Source organism: Oncorhynchus gorbuscha, linkage group LG06 (assembly GCF_021184085.1).
Source record: "Oncorhynchus gorbuscha isolate QuinsamMale2020 ecotype Even-year linkage group LG06, OgorEven_v1.0, whole genome shotgun sequence".
Classification (NCBI taxonomy): domain Eukaryota; kingdom Metazoa; phylum Chordata; class Actinopteri; order Salmoniformes; family Salmonidae; genus Oncorhynchus; species Oncorhynchus gorbuscha.
In genome coordinates this window covers 44,695,445-44,708,468 of record NC_060178.1, presented here as the reverse complement: position 1 = coordinate 44,708,468, position 13,024 = coordinate 44,695,445, and the positions used below count along the sequence as shown (strand labels likewise).

The window sequence follows — 13,024 nt, the reverse complement described above, 5'->3', positions numbered from 1 at the left end:
AGTGGGGATGAACACGCACGCACGCACGCACGCACGCACGCACGCACGCACGCACGCACGCACGCACGCACACACACACACACACACACACACACACACACACACACACACACACACACACACACACACACACACACACACACACACACACACACACACAGGTCCTGGAAGGGGAGTGGGGTGGAGGTTGCGAGCTAGTCAGGGCTTTCATTTTCACTTGGCCCCAATTCTGCTCTCTTCCTCCTGTGGCTTCCTGGCTTCCTGGCTCTTTCCCCTGTGTGCTGTGCGAGAGAGAGAGAGAGAGAGTGAAAGCAGTGTGTGTGCACCTGCAAGGAGAGGGAGGACAGGAGAGGAAAGAAAGGAGGAGGAGGGGAGGAGAGTTAGGCAGGCAGGTCCGCCCCTGGCTCTCTCTCACTGGTGGAGATGACTCACCCCACAGGGAAGAGGAGAGGGAGCTCGGTCTCCTGGGCTGCCTGGCTGGCTCACCGTGTGCGCGTGTGTGTGGCGCAGGGCTGGGTAGGTTACTTTCCAAATGTAATCCGTTACGGTTACCATTTACCAGTCCACAATTGTAATCATTAACATTTATTTTGGATTACCCAAACTCAGTAATGTAATCGGATTACTTTCAGTTACTTTTAGATTAGTGCAGGTTAGTGTTTTTCGTCATGAATCTTGTTCTGGAGTCAGCTGTGCAGAGTGGTAACTAGCTTAGCACAAACACAAAGTCATAAAATCTGATTTGAAACTTAATCCTAACCTTAACCACACTGCTAACCCTAATACATACCATAACTTTACATGAAGACCAAAAAGCTCATTTTAGTCTTCTTAAATGAAACTTGTTGACTGTATATAGGAAGGGAGGAAGTCCCTCAAACTTTTACACCATAGGCTGGGATCCGCACTATGCAGCTGTTGCAAGAGCGCATTTTATAAGCTTACTGGCTGTCCACTGAGTGCACATTCATTACATTTTGTAACAGAATGGCCGTTTCATAAACTGAAGCCAACTGAAGGAAATGAGGAGGGACCTACCTGAATTTGCCCAATCGAAACATTCAATTTGCTCTGTTTCTTTCTGTTTGGTTCTTAAACGGTAAACGTTTTCCTTAATGAATACACCCTGGTCACGAAAACAATGATTGATAGGCAGTGTAAACGTCTTTTAAAATACACATATACATTTGTGAACAGCCATCCACAACAACCACAAGCTAAACGAGAGGGCAGCAATGTGATTCACATCAAAGTCATTTCTGTATTGCCCATAGGCTACGCCACTGCTGTTGTGCGGCAGGTAGCCTAATGGCTAAGGGTGTTGGGCTAGTAACTGGAAAGTAGCTGGTTCAAATCCCTAAGCTGACTAGCTGAAAATTCTGTCTATGTGCCCTTGAACAATGCTTCTTTCTGTAAGTTTCTCTGGATAAGAGCCTCTGCAAAGTAGGGGTAGGGGGGGGGAGTGTTAGCTGTAAAAACAAAGTTCATTTTTTGTCCTCCAAACATAATAATATATATTTTTTTAAAGAGCCTTTGCTAAATGACTAAAATGAAAATGTAAAATGTCCTTACCTCCGAGCGTTTATTCAAGTTGAATAATTTTTTGGTTGCCGACAACAGTGGCACCATTGGAAGACATAGCTTGGACTGTAGCCCATAAAAGCCTATTCCTGCTCTTTTCCCGCGATTCATCAAACGCATTTGGTGTGTCATCACAGTGGTCTTTGATTTGTGGTCAGACTCCCTCAGGCGGAAAAAACAAAAAAATCAAGCCTTTTTTATGCTGATTTGAATGTCAAATCATTTTTGCGCAAAACATCCTTTCTGAATTTTTAAATAATCATCTCCATTTTTATTTTTTAAGTATCTGTAATCTGATTACAATATTTTATTTTGTGTGTGTGTGTGTGTGTGTGTGTGTGTGTGTGTGTGTGTGTGTGTGTGTGTGTGTGTGTGTGTGTGTGTGTGTGTGTGTGTGTGTGTGTGTGTGTGTGTGCGTGCGTGCCCCCGTGGACCAACTGCCAACCCAACTGAAGGAACTGGTTTTCATTAGTGTCCCACAGTTTCATATTCCCCTAGCTCTGTACTGCCGGAGCGAAGTAAATATTGTACTCAGTCTGCTCCCACTGTAACCTCTTTTACTAAGAACTGTTTCCTATGCTGTATGTCTGTCACATGTTGCAATTCCCTTTATTGACACCCGTCATGCATAGTTCATTCAGTAGTAATACCCTCAGTACATGTGACTCTCTGTAACTGCTACTGTAGAGCATGGGGACGGACAGTGAGTGATGTGACTATCATGGGGACATTGAGAAATGGTTATGTCAATGAATGTGTCCTGGATGACTCCGGGGGATTGGGTGTCTGTCTCTGGCTGGCCTGGTTGCCTGGTTGGACGACCCCCTAGTAGTGTTGTTATGAGATTCCTCTGACTGCCTGTCATGATGTCACTTTGTGTCTTCTCTCCCTGGTGTGTGTGGGTTCCCAGAGCAGCCCTGAATGTTCTAGAGAGGGACAGAACATTCTAGAGGCCTGCCAAAGAGCCAGTGGAGACCTCTGAATGAAAGATGAAACACACGCGTGTGCTCGCGCACACACACACACGCACACACATGCACACGCACACACACACACACACACACACACACACACACACACACACACACACACACACACACACACACACACACACACACACACACACACACACACACACACACACACACACACACACACACACACACACACACACACACACACACTGCTCTTTGTTGTGTGTGCTCTCTGAAAGGGCACTCTCTAAAGTCAGTGACTATCTTGACTAAAGAGTGTATACACATATACTCACGTGTGTGTGCGTGTCTAAGTCTATGTCTATGTGTGTGGTTGTGGGTGCTGAGTAGGGTGTCTGGGTCAGAGGCAGGTTAGTTATGCTTGGCTTGGGTTTTGCAGATGAACACTGTAGCCGCTGTTGGGCTAGAGGAGGCAAAGGGAGGGGGGTGAGCGTTATTTTCCCCTAAAGCTAGCAAAGTTATTACACTTTTTTCTCTGCTGCACCTGGCATGTGGCATGTCTCGCCCCTACCTTCTACTCCCTATCTCACCCCTCCCTGACCCTCAAGGTCCCTCTACTAGCAGCCTAGACCTGTCTGTCTGTCTGTCTGTCTGTCTGTCTGTCTGTCTGTCTGTCTGTCTGTCTGTCTGTCTGTCTGTCTGTCTGTCTGTCTGTCTGTCTGTCTGTCTGTCTGTCTGTCTGTCTGTCTGTCTGTCTGTCTGTCTGTCTGTCTGTCTGTCTGTCTGTCTGTCTGTCTGTCTGTCTGTCTGTCTGTCTGTCTGTCTGTCTGTCTGTCTGTCTGTCTGCGTACACCTCTCTCTACTGTAAGCTGGGGTGAGTGGGATCTAGCTGTTTCCTGCTACTTATCCTCCAATTAGTATTCTCACAGAATCTCTAGATTCCAAATGCCGTGGAGGGAGGTCTCTTCTTGGTCAATTATTAACACAATGCTGAATGGGAGGGAGGAGAAGCATGGCCAGTATGGCCGATTGCGACATAATCTAAGCCTGAGGGATGGGGGGGGGTGAAGGAATGAACTCAGAAGCCAGAAGTAGAGGTGAAGAAAGCAGGAATGACAGGAAGGGAAGACTGTTTCCTACAAGCTTCAGGTCCACTGTCATGTCAGTACGCCTCGTACATGTCGAAGCCCACTTTTATTTTTTGTTTCGCCTTTAACCCTCTGCCTTTCTCTATTCCCTTCTTTGTTTTTCCGTCTCTCTGCAGCTCTTCCTCCCAAGCCGGCCAAGCCCATGACTCCAGTGAGCAGCAGCAATGGTGTGAAGGAGGGGGCTGGGGGGTCGCTACAGGAAGCAGAATGGTACTGGGGAGACATATCAAGGTAGCACTCCGCACACCAGGCACATGCACAAATAGGGCTCAACCAGTGCCCGAGCAGCGGCCCTTTTGCCCTCCTATGAAAGTGCCCTGACAGCTCAGGGGATCAGCGTTTTTTCACAAGCACATTGAGTAGCCAGCCAGCCAAAAAAAAAAAGTAGCTAGCCAGGCTCCCCTGGGCTGGGGGGGGGGGGTCTGGTTAATACATTTTTGCCGAACAAGCTCTATTTTGGTGGCCTCTGGTATATTCTAATGCCACATTGCATTTTGAAACAGCAACTATCAGGAAATAACCTGTATCAATTGTTTCACACTTTTGCAGTCGGTGTTAGTTTCATCAGCTGTTGTACAATATGATATAAAACAAAGGCAAAACAAAACTGGACTGCCCTGGGCATTTAAATAATCCTGTAAGAGTCTGCTGACTTCCACAGGCTTCAAACGTCCTTTTAAGAGGCACAGAAGGCAGCAGTTGACTACTCCATTGTCAACACTTTGATTAAATCAGTGTCAATTTGAAAATACCATTTAAGTATCATTCGTTTTTAAAACCATTCAAAGGGTTTTCTTTTATCCTATTTTAGACCAGAGTGAGGCTCTCTCTCCACTAGCCTACCTGTTGTTCCTTGCAGCGAGGAGGATTCACCATCTTCATCACGTTTTCATAATTTATCTGCAGTTAATCGCCAAAAAAGCCTACCAGTATGCAAATTATCGAGCCTAATGAACAGGTCTCTCGCTTGCGTTTCATCTTGCAATTCGGTAGTCTACTGACGAGTCACTCACTTTTAACGTCACTTTCTGGCTAGTTCTGATAGACTTCATATCAAAAATGCCAACGGTTGGGCCATTTGGCCAAAAATCTACTGGCCCGAACTGAATTTCTACTGGCCCGGAAATGGTGTAGTTTTTAAATGATTTGGGGTCATGCAGGACCTATAGGTTGGCATGCTTTTTGTCTATATTCGGCTATATTTGGTTACTCTGATATGTATTAAAAAGATATGTAATATAATTTAGCAATGCAAGTCATTACTCTATTCATTAGAATTGCATTGTATTAATTGCATTCATTTTTGTTTCTAAAGTATGTCATTTTGAAAAGATTTGAAAATCGGACACGGCCCCTTTAAGACAAAAAAGAGACATCGCCATGGCTAGCCAAGACGAATGCTAAGTGTCACGCCCTGGTCTTAGTATTTTGTGTTTTTCTTTATTATTTTGGTCAGGCCAGGGTGTGACATGGGTTATTTATGTGGTGTGTTTTGTCTTGGGTTTTTTGTAGGTTATGGGATTGTGGTATAGTAGAGTTGTCTAGGTAAGTCTATGGTTGCCTAGATTGGTTCTCAATCAGAGGCAGGTGTTTATCGTTGTCTCTGATTGGGAACCATATTTAGGCAGCCATATTTGTTTCTGTCTCTGTCTTTGTTTGCACCAGATAGGGCTGTTTCGGTTTGTCACGTTTTGTATTTGTTCATCTTTTATTAAAGATTTATCGAACTAACCACGGTGCAGTTTGGTCCTCCTCTCCTTCATTGGAAGAAAACCTTAACACTAAGTGTCTTTTCGTAGCTTTCTTTATGCAGACTATCAACAGGAGCAGGTATATTGCTAGTATGTTCCCTTGAACGTTTGATTTTGTAAATCACTTTCCATAAAATAATTAAGCTCAGCGAGTAGATTGATGGGCGCTTCTTTTTGCTCTGGACAGCTCGCGTTTGCTGTGTCAAGGCACAAACTCATGTACTGCTCCTGTGCGCCAGAAGTTGTGATTCGCGGGAGTGTGGTGGTGCTTGAATGAATGGCCAATCATATTGCTCAAATACAAATAGCCTGATATTTATGCGTGTGGTCTTCAATAGTTTTCAATGGTAGACCGTGACAGAGCAGGTACATGAACTGGAATGCACTGAAAAGTTACTGATGAAATCCTTCTGGCCCCATGTGTTTTTACTGTCCCTGTGCCAGCGGGCCATCGTTAATGTCAGACCTTGCATGCAAAATAAAATAAATGAATGTGCCAGAAAACAATAGGCTAAGTGGATTTCTACACATCGTTACCACATTATATGAGACGTGCAAATTAACTCACATATGGGAGGTGCAAATTCATGTTCTCTCCCTCAGTGTGAAGGAAATTTGACTGCAACCACAGCGCACAACACACACACACACCCAGGTACAAAGAGGTGGGCAGACAGCAGTGTTTACCTGTTATCTCTCACTTTGTGAATGACAGGCGCCTGTCCTCCTATCAATAGATAGCTAGAAGATGGATATTCTTCATTCTATTGGGAAAGGGCTCTTGCAGACGTTTTTGGACTAGCGAATTGGAAAGTAGTGTAGTTAATTTAAGTGGACAAAGTAGCCGGCTGAAAATGAGTCTGTAATCGGCTGTATAGTCAATAGCTGACGCTAGTGGAAAACACTGGGGGATTTTATATTATGATTTACTTTTCAATGTTTTAAATGTAACGAAGTTACAGACCCCCCCTAAATCCCCAGCTGTGCCCTGGACACCATATGAGAATTGATTACCCCCCATCTATCTTCAGAGTTCGTACTGTTAAGTGACCTAACTGGGATATGCTTAACACCCCGGCCGTCCTACTCAATCTCACACAAATTATCAAGGAACATATGAGGTACAACCCTAAATTCGTAACCGTAGGCACCCTATTAGATATCATCCTGACCAATTTGTCCTCTAAATACATCTCTGCTGTCTTCAACCAGGATCTCAGTGAACACTGCCTCATTGCCTGCGTCCGTAATGGGTCCGCGGTCAAACGACCACCTCTCATCACTGTCAAAATCTCCCTAAAACACTTCAGCGAGCATGCCTTTCTAATCGACCTGGCCCGGGTATCCTGGAAGGATATTGACCTCATCCCATCAGTAGAGGATGCCTGGTTTCTCTTTAAAAGTGACTTAACTAAGCATGCCCGTTCAAAAAATGTAGAATTAAGAACAGATATAGCCCTTGGTTCACTCCAGACTTGACTGCCATTGACCAGCACAAAAACATCCTGTGGCATTCAGAATTTCCCCCGCGATATACAACTTTTCAGGGAAGTCAGGAACCAATATACACAGTCAATTAGGAAAGCTAAGGCTAGCTTTATCAAACAGAAATGTGCATCCTGTAGCACTAATTCCAAACAGTTTTGGACACTGTAAAGTCCATAGAGAATAAGAGCACCTCCTCCCACCTGCCCACTGCACTGAGGATAGGAAACACTGTCACCACCGATAAATCTACGATAATCAATAATTTCAATAAGCATTTTTCAACGGCTGGCCATGCTTTCCACCTGGATACCCCTACCCTGGCCAACAACTCTGCACCACCTGGAGCAACTTGACCGCCTGCCCCACGCTTCTCATTCACCCAAATCCAGACAGCTGATGTTCTGAAAGAGCTGCAAAATCTGGATCCCTACAAATCAGCTGGGCTAGACACTCTGGACCCTCTCTTTCTAAGATTATCCACAGAAATATTTGCAATCGCTATTAATAGCCTGTTCAACCTCTCTCTCGTATCATCTGAGATCCCCAAACTGTTATAGACCTATATCCATCCTGCCTTGCCTTTCTAAAATCTTTGAAGCCAAGTTCACAAACAAATCACCGACCATGTCGAATCCCAGCGTACCTTCTCCAGTGAGCAATCTGGTTTTCCGAGCTGGTCATGGGTGCACTTCAGCCAATCTAGAGGTCCAAAACGATATCATAACCGCCATCGATAAAAGAGACTACTGTGCAGCCGTCTTCATCGACCTGGCCAAGGCGCCCGACTCTGTTAATCACCGCATTCTTATCGGTGGTTTTTCAAATGACTGCATCGCCTGGTTTACCAACTACTTCTCAGATAGAGTTCAGTGTGTCAAATCGGAGGGCCTGTTGTCCGGACCTCTGACAGTCTCTATGGGGGTGCCACAGGGTTAAATTCTCAGGCCGAATCTTTTCTCTGTAAATATCGATGATGTCGTTCTTGCTTCTGGTGATTCTCTGATCCACTTCTACGCAGACGACACCATTTTGTATACATCTGGCCCTTCTTTGGACACTGTGTTAAAAAACCTCCAAACCAGCTTCAATGCCATACAATCTTCCTTCCGTGGCATCCAACTGCTTTTAAATGCTAGTAAAACTAAATGCATGCTCTTCAACCGATTGCTGCCTTCACCCGCCCGACTAGCATCACTACTCTGGACGGTTCTGAATATGTGGACAACTACAAATACCTTGGTGTCTGGTTAGACTGTTAGACTGTAAACTCTCCTTCCAGACTCACATTAAGCATCTCCAATCTGAAATTAAATCTAGAATCGGCTTCCTATTTCGCAACTAAGCCTCCTTCACTCATGCTACCAAACATACCCTCGTAAAACTGACTATCCTACCGATTCTTGACTTCGGCAATTTACAAAATAGCCTCCAACACTCTACTCAGCAAACTGGATGTAGTCTATTACAGTGCCATCCGTTTTGTTACCAAAGCCCCATATACTACCCACCACTGCGACCTGTATGCTCTCATTGGCTGGCCCTCGCTACATATTCGTCGCCAAACCCACTGGCTCCATGTCATCTATAAGTCTTTGCTAGGTAAAGCCCAGCCTTATCTCAGCTCACTGGTCACCATAGCAACGCCCACCCGTAGCATGCACTCCAGCAGGTATATTTCACTGGTCATCCCCAAAGCCAACACTTCCTTTGGCCACCTTTCCTTCCAATTCTCTGCTGCCAATGACTGGAACGAATTGCAAAAATCACTGAAGCTGGAGACTTATATCTTCCTCTCTAACTTTAAGTATCAGCTGTCAGAGCAGCTTACTGATCAATGTGCCTGTACTCAGCCAGTCTGTAAATAGCACACCCAACTACCTCATCCCCATATTGTTATTTATCTTCATGCTCTTTTGCACCCCAGTATCTCTACTTGCACATCATCATCTGCACATCTATCACTACAGTGTTAATGCTAAATTGTAATTTTTTCGCCTCTATGGCCTATTTATTGCCTTCACCTCCCTAATCTTCTACATTTACACACACTGTACATAGATGTTTCTATTGTGTTATGTACAAATGTTTATGTGTAACTCTTTGTTTTTAAGGCACTGCTTTGCTTTATCTTCGCCAGGTCGCAGTTGTAAATGAGAACTTGTTCTCAACTGGCCTACCTGGTTAAATAAAGGTGAAATAAATAAAAGAGAGTTTGAGTACTGGTAGGCTATGTTTCAGTTGGATCTGTCATGTGTTACTCTCTGTTAGGAGCAGAGAAGCGGGCAATTAGACTAGGGAGGGGCACGGTTATTCAAATATCCAAACGGACTTTAGTATTCGATTATTTTTATTGAACCTTTATTTAACTAGGCAAGTCAGTTAAGAACAAATTATTATTTACAATGACGGCTTAGGAACAGTGGGTTAACTGCCTTGTTCAGGGGCAGAACAACAGATTTGTACCATGTCAGCTCAGGGATTCGATTCAGAAACCTTTCGGTTACTGGCCCAACGCTCTAACCACTAGGCTACCTGCCACCCCAAATTACTAGGAGTGCATTCGTTTTTAAGAACAATGCTTTGTGTAAAATGTTATTATCAATGTGGCATTGCTACATAGCCTACAAGGATAGACTATTACATAAAACGTGTTTATAAAACAACAGTTTTAGGCTCCATGGGTAGCAAGGGAAGTGGGAGATTTCTAATCTGAAATGATGGAATTAAGTTGGCTAAATGAGGAGTAGGCTACAATGATCAACCAACAGAGAGGCTGTTGTTTCATATGAATGGAGTTGTTGTAGACAAGGGGTGCCTCAAAATAGCCTCAATTAGCCTTGCTACTTTAGCTAGCTAAGTGGCTAATTAAGCTGGTTACTGATGGACTTCAGTGACGTTAAAATGAGTGACTCGTTAGAAGCCTACCAAATTGCATCGGTAAGAGAGCTGTTCATTTGGCTCCTTTAATTGCATACTGGCAGGCTTTTTGCCAATTAACCTGCAGATAAATTACGAAAACATTTGATGACGATGGTGAATCCTCCTCACTGCAGGAACAAAAAGGTAGGCTAGTGGAGAGAGAGCCTCACTCTGGTCTAAAATAGGATAAAAGAAAACTGATGGAATTGTTTTAAAAGCTAATGATACTAATATGCTATTTTCAAATTGATATAGGTCTACTGATTTAATCAAGTGTCGACAATGGAATAGTCAACTGCTGCTTTCTGTGCCTCTTAAAATGAATTTTGAAGCCTGTGGAAGTCAGCAGACTCTTACAGGCATGCAGTCGAGATGGGCCACTACCAGATGGTATGATAGGTCAACTATGACAGCAACAAGTTTAACTAACTAGCGCAAGTCAGGTGGGGTGGGTGGTGCGGTGTGTGTGCGACGGTCCCTGTTTGTCTTGTGTGTTGGTATAGTGCATATCTGAGTTTGTTTGGCGAGAAGGTGCCTTGAGTCGAGTCATGGGATCACATGAGTCAATACTCAAGCCACTCTCATGATCACGGAAGTCCCTTTCATTTCAGGCCTGCTGCTTTTTTACAATTCTCTCTCTCTTTCTCTCTCTCTCTCGGCTGTCTTCTATTAACTGTGATATGTACTGTACAGTATGGCTTGGTGGCAAGGGGTAGAGAGGATGTTAGAAGGAAGAACCTTTGAATGGTCCAATGCAGCTGATTTTTTTATCTCAATATTAAACCATTTCTGGGTAATAGTTAAGTACCTTACTGTGACTGTTTTCAATTCAAATGTTCAAAAAGAAACAAAAATAGCTTACTGAAGAGCAATTTCTCAAAGCAAGAATTTTGCTCGGACTCTCTGGGAGGGGCCTGAGTGGGGAGGAGAAACTGAAAACGAGTTCTTATTGGCAGAAAGGTTTGGAACTCTTTCTTATTGGTATATAAACTAATTTACCACCTAGTGACGCCACCAGACAGGCTACATGTCAGGTGGTCTTCTCAAACAGCTCTCACACCAAAAATGGCATTATCATCATTTTCACAAATGTACGTATATGAAGCACAGGTAAATCCCATTTTTGACAGCACTGGGCCTTTAAAATGAACCTAATTCTCCAGTCGAGCAGTCTGTCTGTGTGTCTGTCTCCAGACCACACTATGCCTATAGAGCAGAGTCTCACAGCCAGGCAGGTTTTAGCAGCTTACAGGCCTGCTTAGTGACTGGCTTTACTTGACCCCCTGTTTCATCTACACCATGTGTAAAGTGCAGCTTAGGTTACCACCACCAGCCAAAGCTGACACACATCGGAGGCTGAAGCTGCACACACACACATGCGCGCGCGTAGACACACTTACAGACTGACACACACACACACACACAGACCTGTCTGAGTGGGACTGTAGTGTGAAACGTAGATGGACTAGAGCAGAGCTGCCTGCGGAAAGTTAACAATATACAGTGGGGCAAAAAAGTATTTAGTCAGCCACCGATTGTGCAAGTTCTCCCACTTAAAAAGATGAGAGAGGCCTGTGATTTTCATCATAGGTACACTTCAACTATGACAGACAAAATGAGATTTTTTTTCTCCAGAAAATCACATTGTAGGATTTTTTATGAATTTATTTGCAAATTATGGTGGAAAATAAGTATTTGGTCAACAAGCAAGATTTCTGGCTCTCACAGACCTGTAACTTCTTCTTTAAGAGTCTCCTCTATCCTCCACTCGTTACCTGTATTAATGGCACCTGTTTGAACTTGTTATCAGTATAAAAGACATCTGTCCACAACCTCAAACAGTCACACTCCAAACTCCACTATGGCCAAGACCAAAGAGCTGTCAAAGGACACCAGAAACAAAATTGTAGACCTGCACCAGGCTGGGAAGACTGAATCTGCAATAGGTAAGCAGCTTGGTTTGAAGAAATCAACTGTGGGAGAAATTATTAGGAAATGGAAGACATACAAGACCACTTATAATCTCCCTCAATCTGGGGCTCCACGCAAGATCTCACCCCGTGGGGTCAAAATGATCACAAGAACAGTGAGCAAAAATCCCAGAACCACACGGGGGACCTAGTGAATGACCCGCAGAGAGCTAGGACCAAAGTAACAAAGCCTACCATCAGTAACACACTACGCCGCCAGGGACTCAAATCCTGCAGTGCCAGACGTGTCCCCCTGCTTAAGCCAGTCCAGTCCCGTCTGAAGTTTGCTAGAGAGCATTTGGATGATCCAGAAAAAAATTGGGAGAATGTCATATGGTCAGATGAAACCAAAATATAACTTTTTGATAAAAACTCAACTCGTCATGTTTGGAGGACAAAGAATTCTGAGTTGCATCCAAAGAACACCATACCTACTGTGAAGCATGGGGGTGGAAACATCATGCTTTGGGGCTGTTTTTCTGCAAAGGGACCAGGACGACTGATCCATGTAAAGGAAAGAATGAATGGGGCAATGTATCGTGTGATTTTGAGTGAAAACCTCCTTCCATCAGCAAGGGCATTGAAACGTGGCTGGGTCTTTCAGCATGACAATAATCCCAAACACACCGCCCGGGCAATGAAGGAGTGGCTTCGTAAGAAGCATTTCAAGGTCCTGGAGTGGCCTAGCCAATCTCCAGATCTCAACCCCATAGAAAATCTTTGGAGGGACATGAAAGTCCGTGTTGCCCAGCAACAGCCCCAAAACATCACTGCTCTAGAGGAGATCTGCATGGAGAAATGAGCCAAAATAACAGCAACAGTGAGTGAAAACCTTGTGAAGACTTACAGAAAACGTTTGACCCCTGTCATTGCCAACAAAGGGTATATAAAGTATTGAGATAAACTGTTGTTATTGACCAAATACTTATTTTCCACCATAATTTGCAAATAAAGTCATTAAAAATCCTACAATGTGATTTTCTAATTTTGTCTGTCATAGTTGAAGTGTACCTATGATGAAAATTACAGGCCTTTCTCGTTTTTTTTAAGTGGGAGAACTTGCACAATTGGTGGCTGACTAAATACTTTTTTGCCCCACTGTATATCGAATAGCCTTCATTACTCAGAACAACAATAGACTGATGAGTTTCAGAAGAATGTTATTTGTTTCTGGCCATTTTGAGCCTGTAATCAAACCCACAAATGCTGATGCTCCAGATACTCAACTAGTC

General features: G+C 44.0%; 1 protein-coding gene across 4 annotated transcripts in view; it reads left to right on the top strand.

The window, feature by feature from the left end:
• LOC124038008 (phosphatidylinositol 3-kinase regulatory subunit gamma) overlaps window positions 1-13,024 on the top strand; it is a 296,718-nt gene that overhangs the window by 263,223 nt on the left and 20,471 nt on the right. For all 4 annotated transcript variants that reach the window (XM_046353357.1, XM_046353358.1, XM_046353360.1 and 1 more), the window contains one exon: window positions 3,781-3,895. In XM_046353357.1, the coding sequence (XP_046209313.1) occupies window positions 3,781-3,895 (115 nt within the window). The remainder of the gene's footprint in view (window positions 1-3,780; window positions 3,896-13,024) is intronic.